We start from the raw sequence: 17,760 nt of genomic DNA, 5'->3' as shown, positions 1-17,760 counted from the left end.
ACACACACACACACACACACACACACACACAATAGGTTGGACTTGATGGACATGTGTCTTTATTCAACCTCAAATACTATGTAACTATGTAACTATGTAATATGTAAAATAATAACAAGCATTTTCATATCTTTTCAAAATGGCAATATTTTTGCATACAAATGGTTCATTTAGAGGGCTGCTGAAGGAATAACCGAGCCAAAGTGAACTGAGCCAAACGCCGTTGCACTTCAGCCCTGTACGACTGATTTCAGCCCTACATCGGCTAAAATCAGCCATACATCGGCTGCCTTCGGTCAGCTGAACATGCTCTGCATGTTCAGCTGAGCCGAAATGCAGAAGCCGTTCGACTCAGCCGATCCAACATTTGGATCGGCTGAGCCGAAGCTCCGCCAGTTCTATCGCTGCCATTCGCACCTATTCTCCTCTGAGGTAATGAGCAAAATAGAATTTTTTTAAAAGAATTACATTTTTTAAAAATGATTTAAATACTGTATGGATGGATACACACATTTTCTGCAGGGGTCTTTGGTCTGGTCACATGATACAAAGGGGTTAATGTACTAAAGGCAAATAGGCTGTTCACTTTGCAAGGGAAGTTTCTCTTAGTTTATTGAATGTGGTGAAATTTCACTATGCCAAGTCATGTGCATGAAAAATTTAAAAAAATAATTTTTTCTTGTGCATGATTGGGTGATGAAGGTCAACAGAGCTTCACCTCATTTATTAAATTAAGGTAAACTTTCCCTGCAACGTGAACAACCTATTTGCCTTTGTTAAATCAACTCAGAAGGATCCTCTTCCTCCTCTTCTGTCCTCAGTGGTGAGCGCTGAATTCTGCAGAAACTAGCACCAACCTCCTTCTGCTGAGAATGAACCCAGAAGTGCTCATCTCTAAACACTCCTGGGTTCAGAGATGTTAAAGCCAAGGTATAGATGCTGGGTAAACAAGTAGAGTCTGTCCTCAGCCTCTACCTCAGTACCAGTGACAGGGAAGATGTCAGGAGTCTATTACTGCCTTAATGTCTCCATAAACAAATACCTGTCATTACTTTTACATAGTGTGATACTAGCAGATGAAAAAGTAAAGATAAAATATAAAAGAGTTTAAAGGAGAACTATGGGGTTAGGGCTTTTCCCCATAGTTCTCCTTAGGGTAACGGGAGGACACAAACTAGCGTCCTCCCGTCACCCTAAGCTCAGTATACCGCAAGCTATACTGAGACACCGCAGTTTACCACGAGCTGCAGCTCGCGGTATACTGAGACGCCGCAGCTGAAGCAGATCCCGACAATTATGTCTGGATCTGCCCAGCTGCGTGAGTGACAGCTGGCCCTGCCTATCTAGGAGGCAGAGCCAGCTGTACCTGCCCCCTCCCCCGTCCGGTCCGCCAGTCAGCGCTGGAGAATCAGAGGGGGGAATCCAGCCCCTCCCCTGTCACGGCAGAGAAAAGTGAACCGAGTAGTGAGCGAATGCCGGTATGTGTTCGCTCACTTCCCGATCTACTGAGCCGACCTGTGACAGTCTCATTGTCACAGGTCGGCTAGAACTATGAGGTGAGTGAAAAGAACTCACCTCATAGTACTCCTTTAAGTATAAAAGACCCCACTCCCTGCACAGATACACACACACAAACACACACACATGGTCAGGACACGCCTACATACATAAACACTAATTTCACATTACACATCCTTGCACATGCCAGTTTGAGAAGAATACTTTTAGTACTGTAAACTTTGAGTTGATGGGTTTTAATAGTTTCCACTGTGTCTCCCATTTACAATTTTGAGTACCTTACATTTTTGGCCATTTCGCAAGCATGCATAATTTTTAGCCCAGAAATATAGATTTTTTTGTTAATCAGCACAACCTAATTTTGTTTTTTAACCTGTTCCACTGGAAAATGCCTAATATTTACAAATCTAAAATATATGCACTTGTTTATTGACCATACAGCGCTGCCATATGTGTCACAGCCTGGGGTCACTGGATAAGTAGGAGAAAATCATTTTGTGAAACAATTTGTAATAGTATTAATTTTAGAAAATATATGCATTTAACAAGCTTAAACTGCATGTTTTTGCATATTTATGTCCATTTGTTAGCTTATAATAAATATGAGTGGGGTATTTATTAAAAGCCTTAAAAGTCTTTAGAAATCATGTACAAATTATTTTGGTAAGCAAAATAGACATTTGTTATTGGGAGTTATTGTGAGGTTGCCCAACGCATATTGAAAACAGCTGAATTTGGTCTGGTCATCTAAGTTTTAATGAGCCCTGGTCATGAAAGGGTTACATTGTGCTTGTTCAGATCTATGCAAATGTATCAACACACATTAGGGATAAAATTGACAGTTTTCCAAGAAATTTTAGTGATTTTTTTTTTTTTAAAGGGTGCAATGAGAAGCTCCTTTTAATCAGATATGTTCTTGTGCCAAAAAGGATCCCTCATTAGCCTCATTGCTTGTGCCAAAAATGATCCCTCATTCGCCTCATAATATTTTAGCCTCAGAAAAAAACACACATGAAAAATTACCCTAAATACACCCCCACCTAGGGTAACGATGCTGCTCCTTCTTAGCTACTGTACGTTGAGTGAGCATTGTCACCCTAGGACAAGAAATGTGTTATTGGTAGTAACACTAGGGGAAAATAAAGGAAAATGAGCCTGAAAAAAGACAACTAAAGCAACCAATACATCTGATGAATGTTAAACTGCACATACACCTGATGTGCGGGACTTGTATTCCTTGTCTGGGACCCCACATCATTGTGTTCTTAAATTTGGTTGAAAAGAAATAGCTGATAATTTTGAAATCAATGGATTGGTTTTGAATTAGGATATGATCACAATACCCTGCTGGTTGTGAATCAGCTGCATCCAGGTTGAATCTCACTTGCCAATTCACTAATTTGTATTAGATTCAGTCATTATTGTGTCCACAGCAGCATGATACAAAAGATTCAATCCCTTGAGCTCCCTTAATATAAAACCGTTATTTCACTTAATGCACAGTTCAAAGCTACATCTGTCAAAAGCAGTAATATTTATGGACAGGTGAAGTTTAACTAAGGTTTTTAGTGTTATTTTTTCTTTTGATCTTAAAAGTTGCTATATGCAGTGACACTATTTTTTTTTCAAGTTAGGCTGTGGTTGGATATCAGTGTCTTATTTTCTTAACAAAAATAGCTTAAGGCACATATCACGTTGACATGTTAACAAGATCATTTTTCTGTTGCAAAAAAAGATGTTTATATATAAACAGATGCTAAAATGTTTGAAATCCCTGAATGACACTTCATCAGCAATATACACCTTGTACCTGTAACTCTTCTTGAAATTTTTCAGTATTTTGTTTAAACTTATTTAAAATTCAACATACAAAACTTACTATTTGTCACCCTTCACTGTACTTGATAAGAACTAGAAATCACGGGGATAGACTTTAAAAGTAAAACAATTCCACTCTTCTGAAATGTTATTTCTTAATAGTATTCACTTCAGTTTAAGTATATATACTGTATGTGTATATATATATATATATTTCAGCACTAATACAGCACAAACTTACGAAGATTTAATAAGATGCACCACAGTACTGTCACAAGTGCAAAATAAAAAAGACTAGAATACTGCTACAACAATTTACTTCAAAGCTAGAGTAGGGTGAGTATTTTGGCACTCACTTCCCTCTTTTCCTTCTAAATGCTTCACCTAATTGCACAATAGGGTCTAAAAAAGTGTATGCAAAGGCTGAATATGAACGTTTGTTTGATCGTACCCCATTTTTTCTCAATTACCTCGTCTGATGAGATGTTTTCAGAATCACCAGCCTCCCCCAAGTGACCAAGAAGCTAAGACAAAACGCTGGCATGCTATTTTGCAGTCGTATGTTTGGGGGACAGGATCCTTACTGGTCTAGAGATTCTGTCAGCTTTGCTGGGGCATGCCCAGAGGTGGCTAACCCGATGCCATCTTGTGCCAGGAAAGTTTGCGTGACAGCGGCATCAACTTGATGATCACATTTCATCAAGGAAAGTACACACATGTGCCTTGCTTGGCACGGGTCCTCAACTTAGTGCAGTGGTTGCTAGTTAGGCACCCTGGCTTGCATGTTCTTCTAAGGCAAGCCAGAAGAGCACGTAGCCACTTTAGGTGGTCACACCCAGCCAGTATTCTAAAACCTACATTATCATTACTCCATCTTTGTGAGGCAGCACCAGGCACAGGAGGAGCATGAGAAGGGTGGAAATGCCAATGTTGAGGAGGAGGAAGGACACAGGGCAGGCTTAAGGTATGTTTTAACCCTCCCAACCCCCAGGAGTTGTAAGTGTGTGGTAGGAGATAGTGAAAGCAACGTTGTTCTCGGCAACCCAGAGGGATCGGGTCCCCTTGCCTCTTTGTGGAGGATAGGCACATTCAGGTTTGTGCCTGCAAAAGGACTGTAGGATTTGGGCTATCAAGGAGAGGAACTATTACTGGTTGGTCCCCCTTAGGGCGAACATGCCAGAACTTATTCTGCCGTCATAGATGGAGCAAAACATGAATCATCTGTAGGATGTGCTGCAGTTGAACCTATTTGCAATCTTTCCAGAGACTGACAATATCCCCTTTCATGGCCAATGTTGCTTGGATTCTCCTGTCCATGAAAGAAGAGCCACGGTGTTGGTGGCTGCCTAAGCAAGGCTTTCAAGTCCTTCTTCAGCACGCAGTCCCCCGGGCTGTCTGCAGGCATCAGTTATCAACAGTGCCTGAACCGTGTGATCTCTAATTATATGAAGTCAAGGGTGGATGTTAATAATGTGAAACCTCACGCCACTCCTCTAATCAAGTTAAGCAGCAGCTGAAATCTGTGTGGTCAGATATAACGTATGAAATTAATGGTAAAAGCCGCGCTGTGTGAATAAGACCGCAAAAGTGTCAGATATAGTAGATACTGACCTTGGAGTAATGTGATACAATGTGTAAAAAGTGCAAAACAAAGAAGAAACGCATGTATATAACATGCACCTTAGTGTAAATGTAATTGCTAAAAAATATCATAATGAAAAATCAAATGCACTAAATATTAACTGTGAATCAATGTGATGCAATGTGCAAAGAATACCAACTAGAAAAACGCATGTGTGTAACTTGCACTACAGTGAGAATAATAAATGGTTAAAAAATGTCCATGATCCTGGATCTTCAATAGTCCATTAAGTAAATAGAAGATAAAACATTGGATGTAGAATGGACTTAGTCTCCTGTGACCATCAACAGAGAAATCTTCTGGAATGCACCTCACCTTTAGCAGAGACCCACCAGGGTCTGTATGCTCTGTTCCTCTAATTCAAACCAGGTAGAGGAAGCACCTGATGCCGAATACCTCCCAGTGATTACCTCCTCTCAGGTACAGACTCTCTTGCAGTCTCAGGAAGCAGACAGTTCATCCGAATGGCCCATGCATCAGATAAAATAAAAAGTGGAGACTCGTAGTGCAGATGGTTTTAAAAGGATACTAGACTTTATTAAAAAAAGGAATACTACTCACATATCATAAATAAAAGTGAGGTATTTGGTAAGCAGCCACAGACACTGTATGCAAATTGCTCAGCTCCTCTACTCCACCCTACGTATGTTACATCAAAGGGCTTGACTTCATCAGGGGTGTGGAGACAGGAGCTTAACCGAGCGCATATATTAAGACCAGTTGTCATGGTAGCCACCATAAACAAATGGCGGCCATGACATTTTCAAAATTAAAACAACATACTGAACATGTTTTATCTATGATATGTGAGTAGTATCCTTTTTTTAATAAAGTCTAGTATCCTTTTATCTGATGCATGGGCCATTCAGATGAACTGTCTGCTTCCAATTCCTGAGACAGCAAGAGAGTCTGTATTCAGCATCAGGTGCTTCCTCTACCTGGTTCGAATTAGAGGAACAGCGCATAAAGACCCTGGTGGGTCTCTGCTAAAGGTGAGGTGCATTCCAGAAGATTTCTCTGTTGATGGTCACAGGAGACTAAGTCTATTCTACATCCAATGTTTTATCTTCTATTTACTTAATGGACTATTGAAGATCCAGGATCATGGACATTTTTTTAACCATTTATTATTTTCACTGTAGTGCAAGTTACACACATGCATTTTTCTAGTTGGTATTCTTTGCACATTGCATCACATTGATTCACAGTTAATATTTAGTGCATTTGATTTTTCATTATGGATATTTTGTAGCAATTACATTTACACTAATGTGCATGTTATATACATGCGTTTCTTCTTTGTTTTGCACTTTTTACACATTGTATCACATTACTCCAAGGTCAGTATCTACTATATCTGACATTTTTGTGGTCCCATTCATACAGCGCGGCTTTTACCATTAATTTCATACAAGGGTGGATGTTGACAGCCTGAGAATGGACTACCCCCTTAACTATTGGATAATGTGGATGGACAACTTGCCAGAGCTTGCCAAGTATGCAGCCAAGCAGCTGGGCTGCCCTGCATTCACTGTGCTTTCAGACCGTGCATTTAGTGTGTTTCGGGATGTTGTGACAGAATGAAAAGTCTGCCTGTACCCAGACACAGTAAACTGGCTCACAGTTTTTTTTTTTTTTAATCCCTGTCTTGGATCAGTGATGATTATCCCCTGCTACTGATGCTAATAATTACATTTATAGTTTGGATCAGGCCCCCCAAAAATTATGATAGTGTTCAGTAGACATGTGCATTCTGATTCAGACAAACTTGCTGAATCACGAGATTCCATTGATTCGGCAGTTCGGCCGAATCCAAAATAACAAGTTATTATATGACCAAATATATGAAAAATTATATTCGGGCATATGATATTTTGTTTTGTATGGGCACCGCCATCTTGCTGTCGGGTGATGTCATGCACCCCACCTCCAATATGGCAGGTGGGGTGCATGACATCAGAACATAGTTTTTTTTTTTAAATGTGCGCTTTCGGATTCGGAGGTACTTTGCCTCCGAATCCCAAACAACATAATTATTCATTTCAAACTAAAAGAATGAAACGGTTATTCCTTTGTTTTGTCCGAAACTAATTTTTATGCTGTGCACATGTCTACTGTTCAGTTAAGCATCTCCTTCCACTGTTGCAGGCCTCTAACAAATACCACCTCCTGCCACCATTACCATCTCCTGCCACCATTAACAGCTTATTCTATTGCTACTACCATCTAAATCTGCCTCTAGATCTGTAGTGCGGTGTTACAGAACTTATGCCACAAAGAATGTTTCTTCAGCTGTTTCTCAGTTGCATCAATATTTGTGTTGGAGTATGGTCATCAGCAAAACTATCCAGCACCAAATGTTTCCCCAGGTGTTTATCAGTTGGAAACATTTTAATTTATTTCTGCTGGGACAATCCTGCATTTCTCAATAATGTTTGTGTTGCATTTTGGTGCTTCAGTTTTACATGCTGCTAATGTTTTTACATGCTGCTACGCAGTGGGTTTGTTGCAGGTTAAATCATGCTGTTTGTCTTCTTTTTTGGATCTATTTCAGTGCAGTGCCTAATTCAAGCATATTTGTGGGTATAGTCTGTCTGAATTGGAGTAAACAGTTATTCCTTCATTATAAACTACCTGGTCTCTTCCTCTGAAATGGAGACCTATCAAAAAGATTTTAAAACTGTGAATAAAATATGTACTGTATTTCTGTATGAGAAACGGTATTTGTTTTATTTCATGATGAAATAACTGCCTGCTCGTTCCCCCTGAAATCACATCCTAGCAAAAAAAGATACCATTCTGTACATCAAATACTGTATGTACAATTTTTCTGGCTTTTGGCACTGAAAAAGTACACTCTAACTTTTATTTCATGCTAAAACATGCCTAGTCTCTCCCTCTTAAATTTGGGCCAACAAAGGCTGCTTACATAGTACATTGACTATGAACAGTATTTTTGGTTCTTGTGAATAATATACTTTAATGTTTATTTCATGATAACATCTGCTTATTCTCTAGTCCTATTGTAGCATGTCAGTGCAATGTTTCTGGCCTTTGATTCTGATATAATAACCTGTGATTTTTCACAATAAAAACTGCCTCATCTTGCCCTCTAACATAGTGGACAAGTAAAACAGCTTACATAGCGGATGTGATAATTAGAATTTTTGAAAACAAAATGACTAATCTCTACCTCTTACATTGCTGACCAGTGCCCAGTCAAGCTGCTTATGTATTCTCTGCTATGTCTGGCTATTGATTTTGGAACATAGCACTGTCATTTTTATTTTAGCATAGCAACTCCCTCATCTTTGGAATGTGTGTTTTTGGTTTGAAAATATTATTAATTACAAAGGGGTAAACAATATTCACCTCTGCTAAACCCAAATTGTACCCTGACTGAGCTCAACAGTTCAACCCATGATCTTAAGCTTTAACCATGTTTTGTTAATACAATTATTCTGTCAAAATAAGGTCAAGTACAGTATATGTTCCAATCAGAAACAATCTTAGTGCTAAAAAAAACTGAAGCATTAACCATTTAAATAAAATATTCATACAATAAGAGAGTATGTATGTTTATGTTTTTGTATTGGTAATCCTGTTTTTATGACATTGCTTTGAAAATAGTCCTATTAGTCTTAGTGTCCTCTACCACAAGCACATACCACGTGCAGTGATGGCTTGGTTTAGTGGATATGTAAATATACAGTATTCCAATTACTATAAGAGTAGATCTGAGGATGCTTGGACAATAGGAGTAGTTCAATCAGCAATTTATATTTATTGGTTGGGTTACATATTTACAAATATTGCACAAAACAATATTTATAAGACAGTGTACAGTAGAATTATGGTGGTGTTTTACATATATAACCTTATGTATAAAGCACAAATTGCATTGACATGATTGAGAAACTAGTCAGTAAATAACCATGATGCAGTAGTAGCACAGTACATTACAGTGGTCTTGATTACTCATGTTGGATTGAGCAGATGCAGTATTCCTCTGGATACCCCAACATGTTTAGCCTTGAGACAGGCTTCCTCAGGGGGATATTATTCCTAAAAAGAGCTGCAATTGGTTCTGGACCAATTGCATGTATTTTTAGGAGAAGGGTACATAGCAAACAGAATACAGCAGTTAGCATAACATACAACAAAACACTCAGAATGCAGTATAATGTACAGCACAGTGTATGGAGTGTAGACGTCCGAACTATGTAATATACAACATAATGTATAGAATGCAGCAATCAAGACTGTAGTACAACATAGCACCTATAGTTTAACAGCCAAAGTGTAGGCCCAAGAGCAAATGCCCCCTTATTTTGGTGTTTAACGATGAGTGCTCATATAAATGTTGGTGATCAGCGGTATTTGTATGCCTTGTTACACTGGTTTTCAGTGGTCAGTGTGCCGCCTCAGAATTGTAGCTGTTGTGTCCTCTTACAATGATGGTCAGTGGTCATTGCCCATTTTTTTGGTGGTCAGTGGGGCCATTGAGTTTTAGTTACCTTAGAGATGCTGCAGAGAATAGCTCCCAACCCAAACCCCAGACCTTTGAAGAGTAGTGTTGGGTCAGAAGTATGCTGGTAGCATCAGGCTGGATATCTCTCTGCCTGGTACTGCTTGAATACAACAGAGCAAGTCACTGTGACAGAGTAAATTGTGCTTTCATTGGTCTTGGCCAGGGGCACTAGGAAGGAGATTCAGGCATGTGCTGCCACTGCTAGGGTCTAGTGATGCCCATTGTATGGACTGTTTTACCTGCCAAATTATTTTTATTTAGGGTAATTTTAGTTCTTTTTTTTAAGGCTTATACATTTGGTATTTTTTAAATTGTTTATACACTTTTTCAATATATGGGTTCCCAGAGCACCTTGGGTATCAATAGAGAAAAAGAAATACCTTGCTTTGCAACTTTCTTTGTCTGAAATAAGCCTCTTATATTCAGCCATAAGGGATGTTTTAATCAGGCAAAAGGGAGGAGTTATTACTCTGATAACCCCTTCAGTTCAGTACACTAGAGGCTTATTTCAGCACAGCTGAAAAAGTATTTATGCTCCTGATGTGAGGATAGAAGACTGCATAATATTATTACTATGCACTTATTCATATTTACCTGGCCAAAAACTATTTTATCAAAATTAATTTTGTAAATATTTACACAATATATTAATAATAATATATAATACATTAAGAAAAAAATACAGTGAAAGACCACTAAACAGTTCCTCGGTACTTTGAGATACTGTCCTGGGAGTCATAACAGTTCTGTCCTGGGAGCCATAAACAGTTCCTCAGTACTTTGAGATACTGTTCTGGGAGTCATAACAGCATCACAACATGGAATTTGCATTTTCAGAGGGAGAGATAATGGTTGCCTCGCGGTTTCTCTTCCTATTATTTCTCAGTAAGTTTTTCTTTTAATAGACTTATTCCTAGGCTTTCTGTAATATCAGTGATAACCCCTTCATCCTGTTCTATTTAGACCAAATATACTCTTTTTCTCACTTAGGTGTCTTTTGATGCAAAGACTAAGAATAAAGTTGAAGTTTAAAACTGTATTTACTCACTGCATCCAATCAGATCCTTTTTTCTACTATCATACAACTGAAATATGAATTCTAATTGGTTGCTGTGGGTTACTATATTTTGCTCTTTGTATAATACGTTATGTTGGCTATAGATGGGCAAATGTCTCCCTCAGAACAGCACGTAGGGAGATATTTGTCTGTCATTAGAAGTCCCTGAAGTTGTCACCATGTGACTCAATCAACAGTGCCTACTTGTTTAAGTCTTTTTTTCCCCTATTCTCAAGAAGAAAATAGAAGGACGGACCCTTTCTCTGTGTGATAACGTATTCTTTCAACATGCAGCATTGCTTATGCCCCCTGAAAGCACTTTCTGGCCTGCTCTTTATATAAGCTGGGTGGTATAGAGTTGTTTATCCCTACTCTAAGCCTGTATATAATAAATATTTGTGTACATTAAAATGTTCATGATTTTTTTTCTATTTGTTTACAGGTTGCACATAATGGCCTTATTCTTGAAATGGATCATCCTACTGCAGGCAAAATATCAGTTCCAGGTTAGCTTAACAGTTTGGATACTTTACCATTTTATATATCTTTGTTAGTAATTACTAATCTTCAGAATCATTTGTAGGTGCAGAGTGCAGTACCCATAGCAACATCTATTCTGACTTCACTAAAGTAAATTCTGATTGGTTGTTTTGAGCTGCTGTACTTTATACTCAACACTTAGCTCCTTCCACTGTTTAAAAAAGCTTTATGTTTTGTATTAGTCACTGTTTTGTTAATTATACTGATTAATGTGCTCCAACAAACTAAAGTTGAATACATTTTTTGCTAAAAGATACTGACCTTAAAATTAGTGATGCACCGAAATCTCGTCCGCCGAAACATATCAGCCGAAAATGGCAGTTTGGGCAAAATCCTGAAAGTACCATCTTTCGGCCGAAATTGCACCTAGTTTCTCTCCTCCCTGCTGTGTGTCTGTTCTCTCCTCAGTGCAGCGTCCAGCGGAAAGGAGACAAACTATCAGAAGGCCAAGCGGGGTGGGGAGGAGAGTGGTATCATTGTTGTTGTCACAGGAGGCTGAGTGGGGCAGTGAGAGAAGAGAGCTTTTCCTTCCTGTGACATATCAGGATGGAGAGCGGTGTGGTGGAGGAGACAGCTGTCAGTTGTCACAGGAGGCCAAGGTGGTGGTGCAGGGGAGGAGTCAGCTGTCAAAATAGGTCGAGCTCTCCTCCTCACACCACTGCTCAGGATAGAGAGCGGGTACAAGCAGTCAGCGATCAGTGATATAGGAAGTGCTCTACATCACATCCAGTTCATTCATGATTGTTGACATAGTAAACATACTATCGCCACAAGTTATGAATGAACAGGAACACTGAGTACAGAGACTTCCTGTTCATTCATAACAGGGGCTGCAGAATAAGAGATTTAGGACTTCAGGGGTTTGTATAGACCCCTAATATTTCCCAGAGCCCCCAGCAGTAAAGTTACAAAATAAACATATTTAATAAAAAAAAAAAGTAAATAACAATAAAATAGAACAAAAGTTTAGAACAAAAACATAATAATAAAATATGTTTTAAAAATAAAACAGGTTAGAATTTTTTTTTTTCGGTTTTGGCCTAACATTTTTTTTTATTTTTGGTTTCAGTTTCAACATTTTTATTTCGGTGCACCTCTACTTAAAATATTTCTTCCTTCATTCTGCTTGGTTTGAAAGATATACTTTTTATATGAGTAGATCAGATTACATAGATCTATAGCTATATAGATCTATATAGATATAGACCTATATATATATGCAAAAATTCTGCACACAAGATACTCTCTTGTACACATTTGTATACACATAACCACATCTGGAACTTATTGGCAGTCTGTAATCTGGCTATTGAGGTTTTTATGCAGGTAGGAAAGCTTTTAGGTTCCAAGGGGAACTTGCAATCATTCTGCATACATTACTTAATCTATCTTGGAGAAAATGTATACTCCTTGTGGGACATATGCAAAGTGCATGAAGAGGGAGTTGAAAGAAATGTCCAAGGATATGTCAGAGAAAACTACAAATTATACTACACTGTACAGGTAAAATGTACAATAAATTCTAAATTATTTTAACAACGAGAAGCCCTACATACCACCTAAGAATTGGATTTAGAATCCAAGCTGGAGACAGAGCTGTAACTGTAAAGCATCAACCTCTATAGAGAAAATGAAAAGCTACAGTATTAAACTTACACTGTTCAGTAAGCAACTAGGAGTGATCAAACAATGCATTTACAGAGTATTTTACTTACACATTTAATGCCTTGTAATTCTGAAATTAATCAATTTTTTTGAAAAACATATCCTTCCAAACTGAAATATAGTTGTAGAATCTGGTGTGTTAAGGAAGATCAAGCTGTTGATGCAAGTCACTAGTTTTACATATGGGTTACTATATACTCGGTATCGCGGCCGATACCGATGCTTGTATTGGTATCGGTGCATCCCTAGTTCTAATGTATGTTTACAAGAGAAAATGGTTGCCCTATACTATATTTCTGAGTAAAAGTGAGATACAAGTATGAATGAAGTCACCTGTATTTGTTGCCAACCCAGGAGTAAGGGTCTCAATATATGATAGTTAAAGTGAACCTTTACCCCCGTTACCAAAAATCACATCTGCATGCTGATTTAAAATCACCTGACATTAAATAGGTTAAAAAAAACTTGTTTTTCATTTACTTACACATACAGTTCATCTACTTCGTGGTACAGTTCTGGCACAAATGATGTAAGTACCAAAGCATCTTGGGAAGGTTACATAAGCATAGCATTGCTGGGAAATCTCATCTCTAATCTTATGAGATCTCAGGGAAAGGCATTTTCCTCCACTGAGATGATGTGCATGGTCACATGTCCTAGTCCCATGTCTAGTCACATGTGCCAGAGTTCAAGGAAATAAATGGAGAACTAGTAATCTGCCCATAGTTAACATGGCCGCTGCCAGAAGACTGGGAAAGAAAAGAGAAATAAGGTATGTAAAGAATATAAAGCCAACAATTATCTAGAAGAATGTGTTTGTAGATTGTCATTACTAAACATTTCTAAAGGTGTGTTTGTTCTTATTTGAAAGATATGGGTAATGCGGGTTAATGAAGGGTATTAGGATGTTGTCTCTGCTAAGAGGCCTACTGTGCTGAAGTTAAACAATTGGTATTGGTGAAATCCATGGATTTCTTTTGTGTTAGACACAGATGGCTTAGAAGTTGATTTTTTTCAGTGTGATCCTTTCAGTCTGAAAACATTTAAATGGCACTCTCTTTCAATAGAAGAGGTGTTGTAGCCACTTCTCCAGTGGACTCTGTCTCCTACCTTCCCTCTGTTCCAACATTGCAGTCTCTGTAAGACTTCAGTATTCAAAACATCCAGATGCCTGTTTCCCCTGCTGCGAGCTGTGGTTGCATCCCCTGAGCCTTACATTACTGCTGTGTCCTTTAGAACATAGGGGTTAGAGAAAGAAACCGCAGTGCACAACAGGGGGCACAGGCTTTAATCTTAGTAACTATATAAATAAAGCAGATTACTGGGAATATAATAGTCCAGTCCACTACTCCCCTTTACGTTTGACACTTACAGAGAATTAACCTTTGTACTTACTATGCACATTAAAGATGTTTGCCACTGATTAGTCTGATTGAGATCTATTGTAGTTAGTGTATTTCATGCTGGGAAACCAAGCTATAGTTTAGATTGCTATCACACAATTAAACACTAGGCTAACTGACCACATATGTAATTATCCTAATAATGTTCAATCGTATTCTTCATCACATCCATTCTCGAGAAAGCAAAATAGTTGATTTGTATCCGAAACCATTCAGCAGTTGTTCAGAATTTCCAAAGATTTGCCTGAAATAGTTAACTGTATCTATAAACATTATGTGAAACCTCTGTTAAGTTTAAATGGAAAAGTGTTTGCGGCCAAATGACATATATCAGTCTTTTAGATTGAACCAAAATGAAAGCCTTTATAACAGACTTAAACTGATTGGACGTTAAAGCTGTGCTATTTGTCATGCCACAGACATCATATCAAAATTACAAATTTTATCAAAATATATCAATTACACAATTTATCAAAACTGGAGCAGACAAAATCTGGAGCAGCTGTGCATAGCAACAAATCAGCTTCTCTCATGAGTTTTTTCACTTATGATTTGAAAATGAAAGAGTGGTTGCCATGCACGGCTGCTCCAGATTTTGTCTGCTCTAGTTTGGATCAATATGTTTAAAAACATTCATAAAATATTTCCCTAAACCAGACACAAACTTTAGCACAGTATTTATGATTAATCCACAATAGTCAAGTGATAAGGGGGAAAAAAATCCCCCTCAATATCAAAGTGTGTGAGAGTCGCAATAAATGTAGTCGATGTCCTACGCAGGGTAGAATAAAGGTGATGCGTTTGGTGGATTTAGTCTGCTTCTTCAGAGCCAACTGTGCCGAATCTAATTTATATAAACACACAAAGTACTGTATTAGTTGTCTAATCCACATTTGCAGTTCAAAATTAATGTTTTGAGAATGACAGTAACATATTATTATACATACAAAACAGGTTAGGGAATAGGTGTGCATCTAATACCCAACTCCTTCTCCAGGTGATGGGGAGCGACAGGAGCAGCCTTGTGATCCATGAGGGGGGTGATGATGACCCTGCCTGGGGATGATTACAGATTTATGGCTAAAATATGTATGTATGTTTGTATGTATATGTGTGTCAGAGCATAATAGTTGCCCTAACCCTGGCTAGGAGCAAAATCAAATAATAATTGTAATACATTCAATGGAAATGTGCCAATTTTACAAGAATGAGAAATGCAACAGGAAGTTTTTTTTGTATTATTTTCCCTTTCTTTCACATATCAGCATAGATATCATTCCCACTATTGTTATTTGTAATTGGCAAAATGGATACTCTCTGTGCGGTATACAGATTGTCTTTTGTGCAGGGTAGGGAATGTAAAGATACAGTGCTGTATCTGTTTTGCCTAGTTACTCAAATATTGCATTGGTCAAAAGAATAAATGTAAATGTTTTCTCATCTGTAGGGTTGGGCCTGGTAGCAGCAATAAGGCTAGGTTCACACTTAGGAGTTTGCAGCTTTTGTGCGATTTTGCACGTTAACACGTATTTCTCCCTGCATTGAGATGTGCAGGTGTCCAACGAGAAGCAGAAACAGCCATGACCTAGAATGTACAACAGGCATGTTAGACAAGGCTGCATTCAGTCAGATGAATTGCGGTTATGCTAATATAAAAAGGTAATACATGACAAGATCATTGTGCATAGATTGCCTGTTTAGATTACAACCTGTTTGTTGAGCCTAGTACATCTGTCCCTATCTACACGTTCTCAGAAATGTTCATCTGCAAGATTTACAACACTTTCTACTTCGGTGGACAACTTCAGGCCTCCAGCTGCAGTGGAAGTCCCAGGATGCGTTGACGTTAGACACTGACATAGCCACTGACCTAAACACACAAAGGTTGATGCATGGTGGTTCACAGTTGCAGGTCTGAGGAAGTCAAGCCCTGTGCTAGGAAAACATGCATGCAAAAAGAAAAAAAATGCTGCAAACTTCCAACAAACTTTGCAATAAACAAGGAAAACATGAAACAAGAATTGACAAGCACACATTACCTTTGGCATCTTTAATTGATGGGGAAAACCATCCCAGTCACTCCATATTTGGGCACCAATGGTCCATCAGGCACTCCTGCGTCTGCCCTTGCGCTTGTAGTTTGCATGCCTCTGATCATAGAGGCAGACCAGGACCAGTCTAATGATGTTCTCAGTAGACATGTGGTTCAACGTTGAATCCTCCATCTTGATCCCAGTGTGCTGTGTGACAGGGGGAGGTCTTCTCTCCATGCTGTGTAAACAACGCAGTTATTGCTAATAAAAACGCGCACGCACATGTACCTGCGCAAAGTCTTTGGGATCCACCTCAAAATAGCTCCTGCATCTTTTCGTGTGATGGGCATTTTTCTACGTGCAACACTTAGGTGTGAACAGTTGTCATTGACTCAAATGGAAATGTGTGTTTTGCACATTTTTGCAAGCATAGATCTGCGTGTAAAATCACTCAGGTGTGAACCGGGCCTTAATGTTTGTCTGATAGTTTTTTTGTTTCGGAAACGGATTTCCAATGGAAGTAAGAATCCCACATCTGTTTCAAACCCCTATCTACACTATATTGCCAAAAGGATTGGAACACCCCTCCAAATCATTGGATTCAGGTGTTCCAATCACCTCCATGTCCACAGGTGTAAAAAAAATCAAGCACCTAGGCATGCAGACTGCTTCTACAAACATTTGTGAAAGAATGGGTTGCTCAGCGAATTCAAGCGTGGTACCGTGATAGGTTGCCACCTCTGCAATGAGTCCATCCGTAAAATTTCCTTGATACTAAAGTTTCCACGCTCAACTGTTAGTGGTATTATAACAAAGTGGAAGCAACTGGAAACAACAGCAACTCAGCCACGAAGTGGTAGGCCACGTCAAATGACAGAGCGGGGTCTAGAGAAGTGGAGATGTGTTCTCTGGAGTGATGAATCACGCTTCCGATGGACGTGTCTGGGTTTGACGGTTGCCAGGAAAACGGTACTTGCCTGACTGCATTGTGCCAAGTGTAAAGTTTGGTGGAGGGGGGATATATTGTTTTTCAGGGGTTGGGCTTGGCCCCTAAGTTCCAGTGAAGGAACTCTTAAGGCATCAGCATACCAAGACATTTTGGACAATTTCATGCTTCCAACTTTGTGGAAACAGTTTGGGGATGGCCCCTCCCTGTTCCAACATGACTGCGCACCAGTGCACAAAGCAAGGTCCATAAAGACATGGATGAGCGAGTCTGGGGTGGAGGAACTTGACTGGCCTGCACAGAGTCCTGACCTCAACCCGATATAACACCTTTGGGATGAATGAGAGCAGATACTGCGAGCCAAGCCTTCTCGTCCAACATCAGTGCCTGACCTCACAAATGCGCTTTTGGAAGAATGGTAAAACATTCCCATAAACACACTCCTACACCTTGTGGATGCCTTCCCAGAACAGTTGAAGCTGTTATAGCAGCAAAGGTTGGGCCAACTCAATATTGAACCCTACGAACTAAGACTGGGATGTTATTAAAGTTTATGTGCGTGTAAAGACAGGCGTCTCAATACTTTTGGCAATATAGTATATATATA

General features: G+C 39.0%; 1 protein-coding gene across 2 annotated transcripts in view; it reads left to right on the top strand.

The window, feature by feature from the left end:
• Positions 1–17,760, top strand: part of SUGCT (succinyl-CoA:glutarate-CoA transferase) — a 580,716-nt gene that overhangs the window by 477,897 nt on the left and 85,059 nt on the right. For both annotated transcript variants that reach the window (XM_018559667.1, XM_018559666.1), the window contains one exon: positions 11,009–11,072. In XM_018559667.1, the coding sequence (XP_018415169.1) occupies positions 11,009–11,072 (64 nt within the window). The remainder of the gene's footprint in view (positions 1–11,008; positions 11,073–17,760) is intronic.

The sequence above is a fragment of the Nanorana parkeri genome, unplaced genomic scaffold (genome assembly GCF_000935625.1).
Source record: "Nanorana parkeri isolate BGI_ZX_2015 unplaced genomic scaffold, ASM93562v1 scaffold410, whole genome shotgun sequence".
Lineage (NCBI taxonomy): Eukaryota > Metazoa > Chordata > Amphibia > Anura > Dicroglossidae > Nanorana > Nanorana parkeri.
Note: the sequence above shows the minus strand (reverse complement) of the source record. Positions and strands in the feature narration are given on the sequence as shown.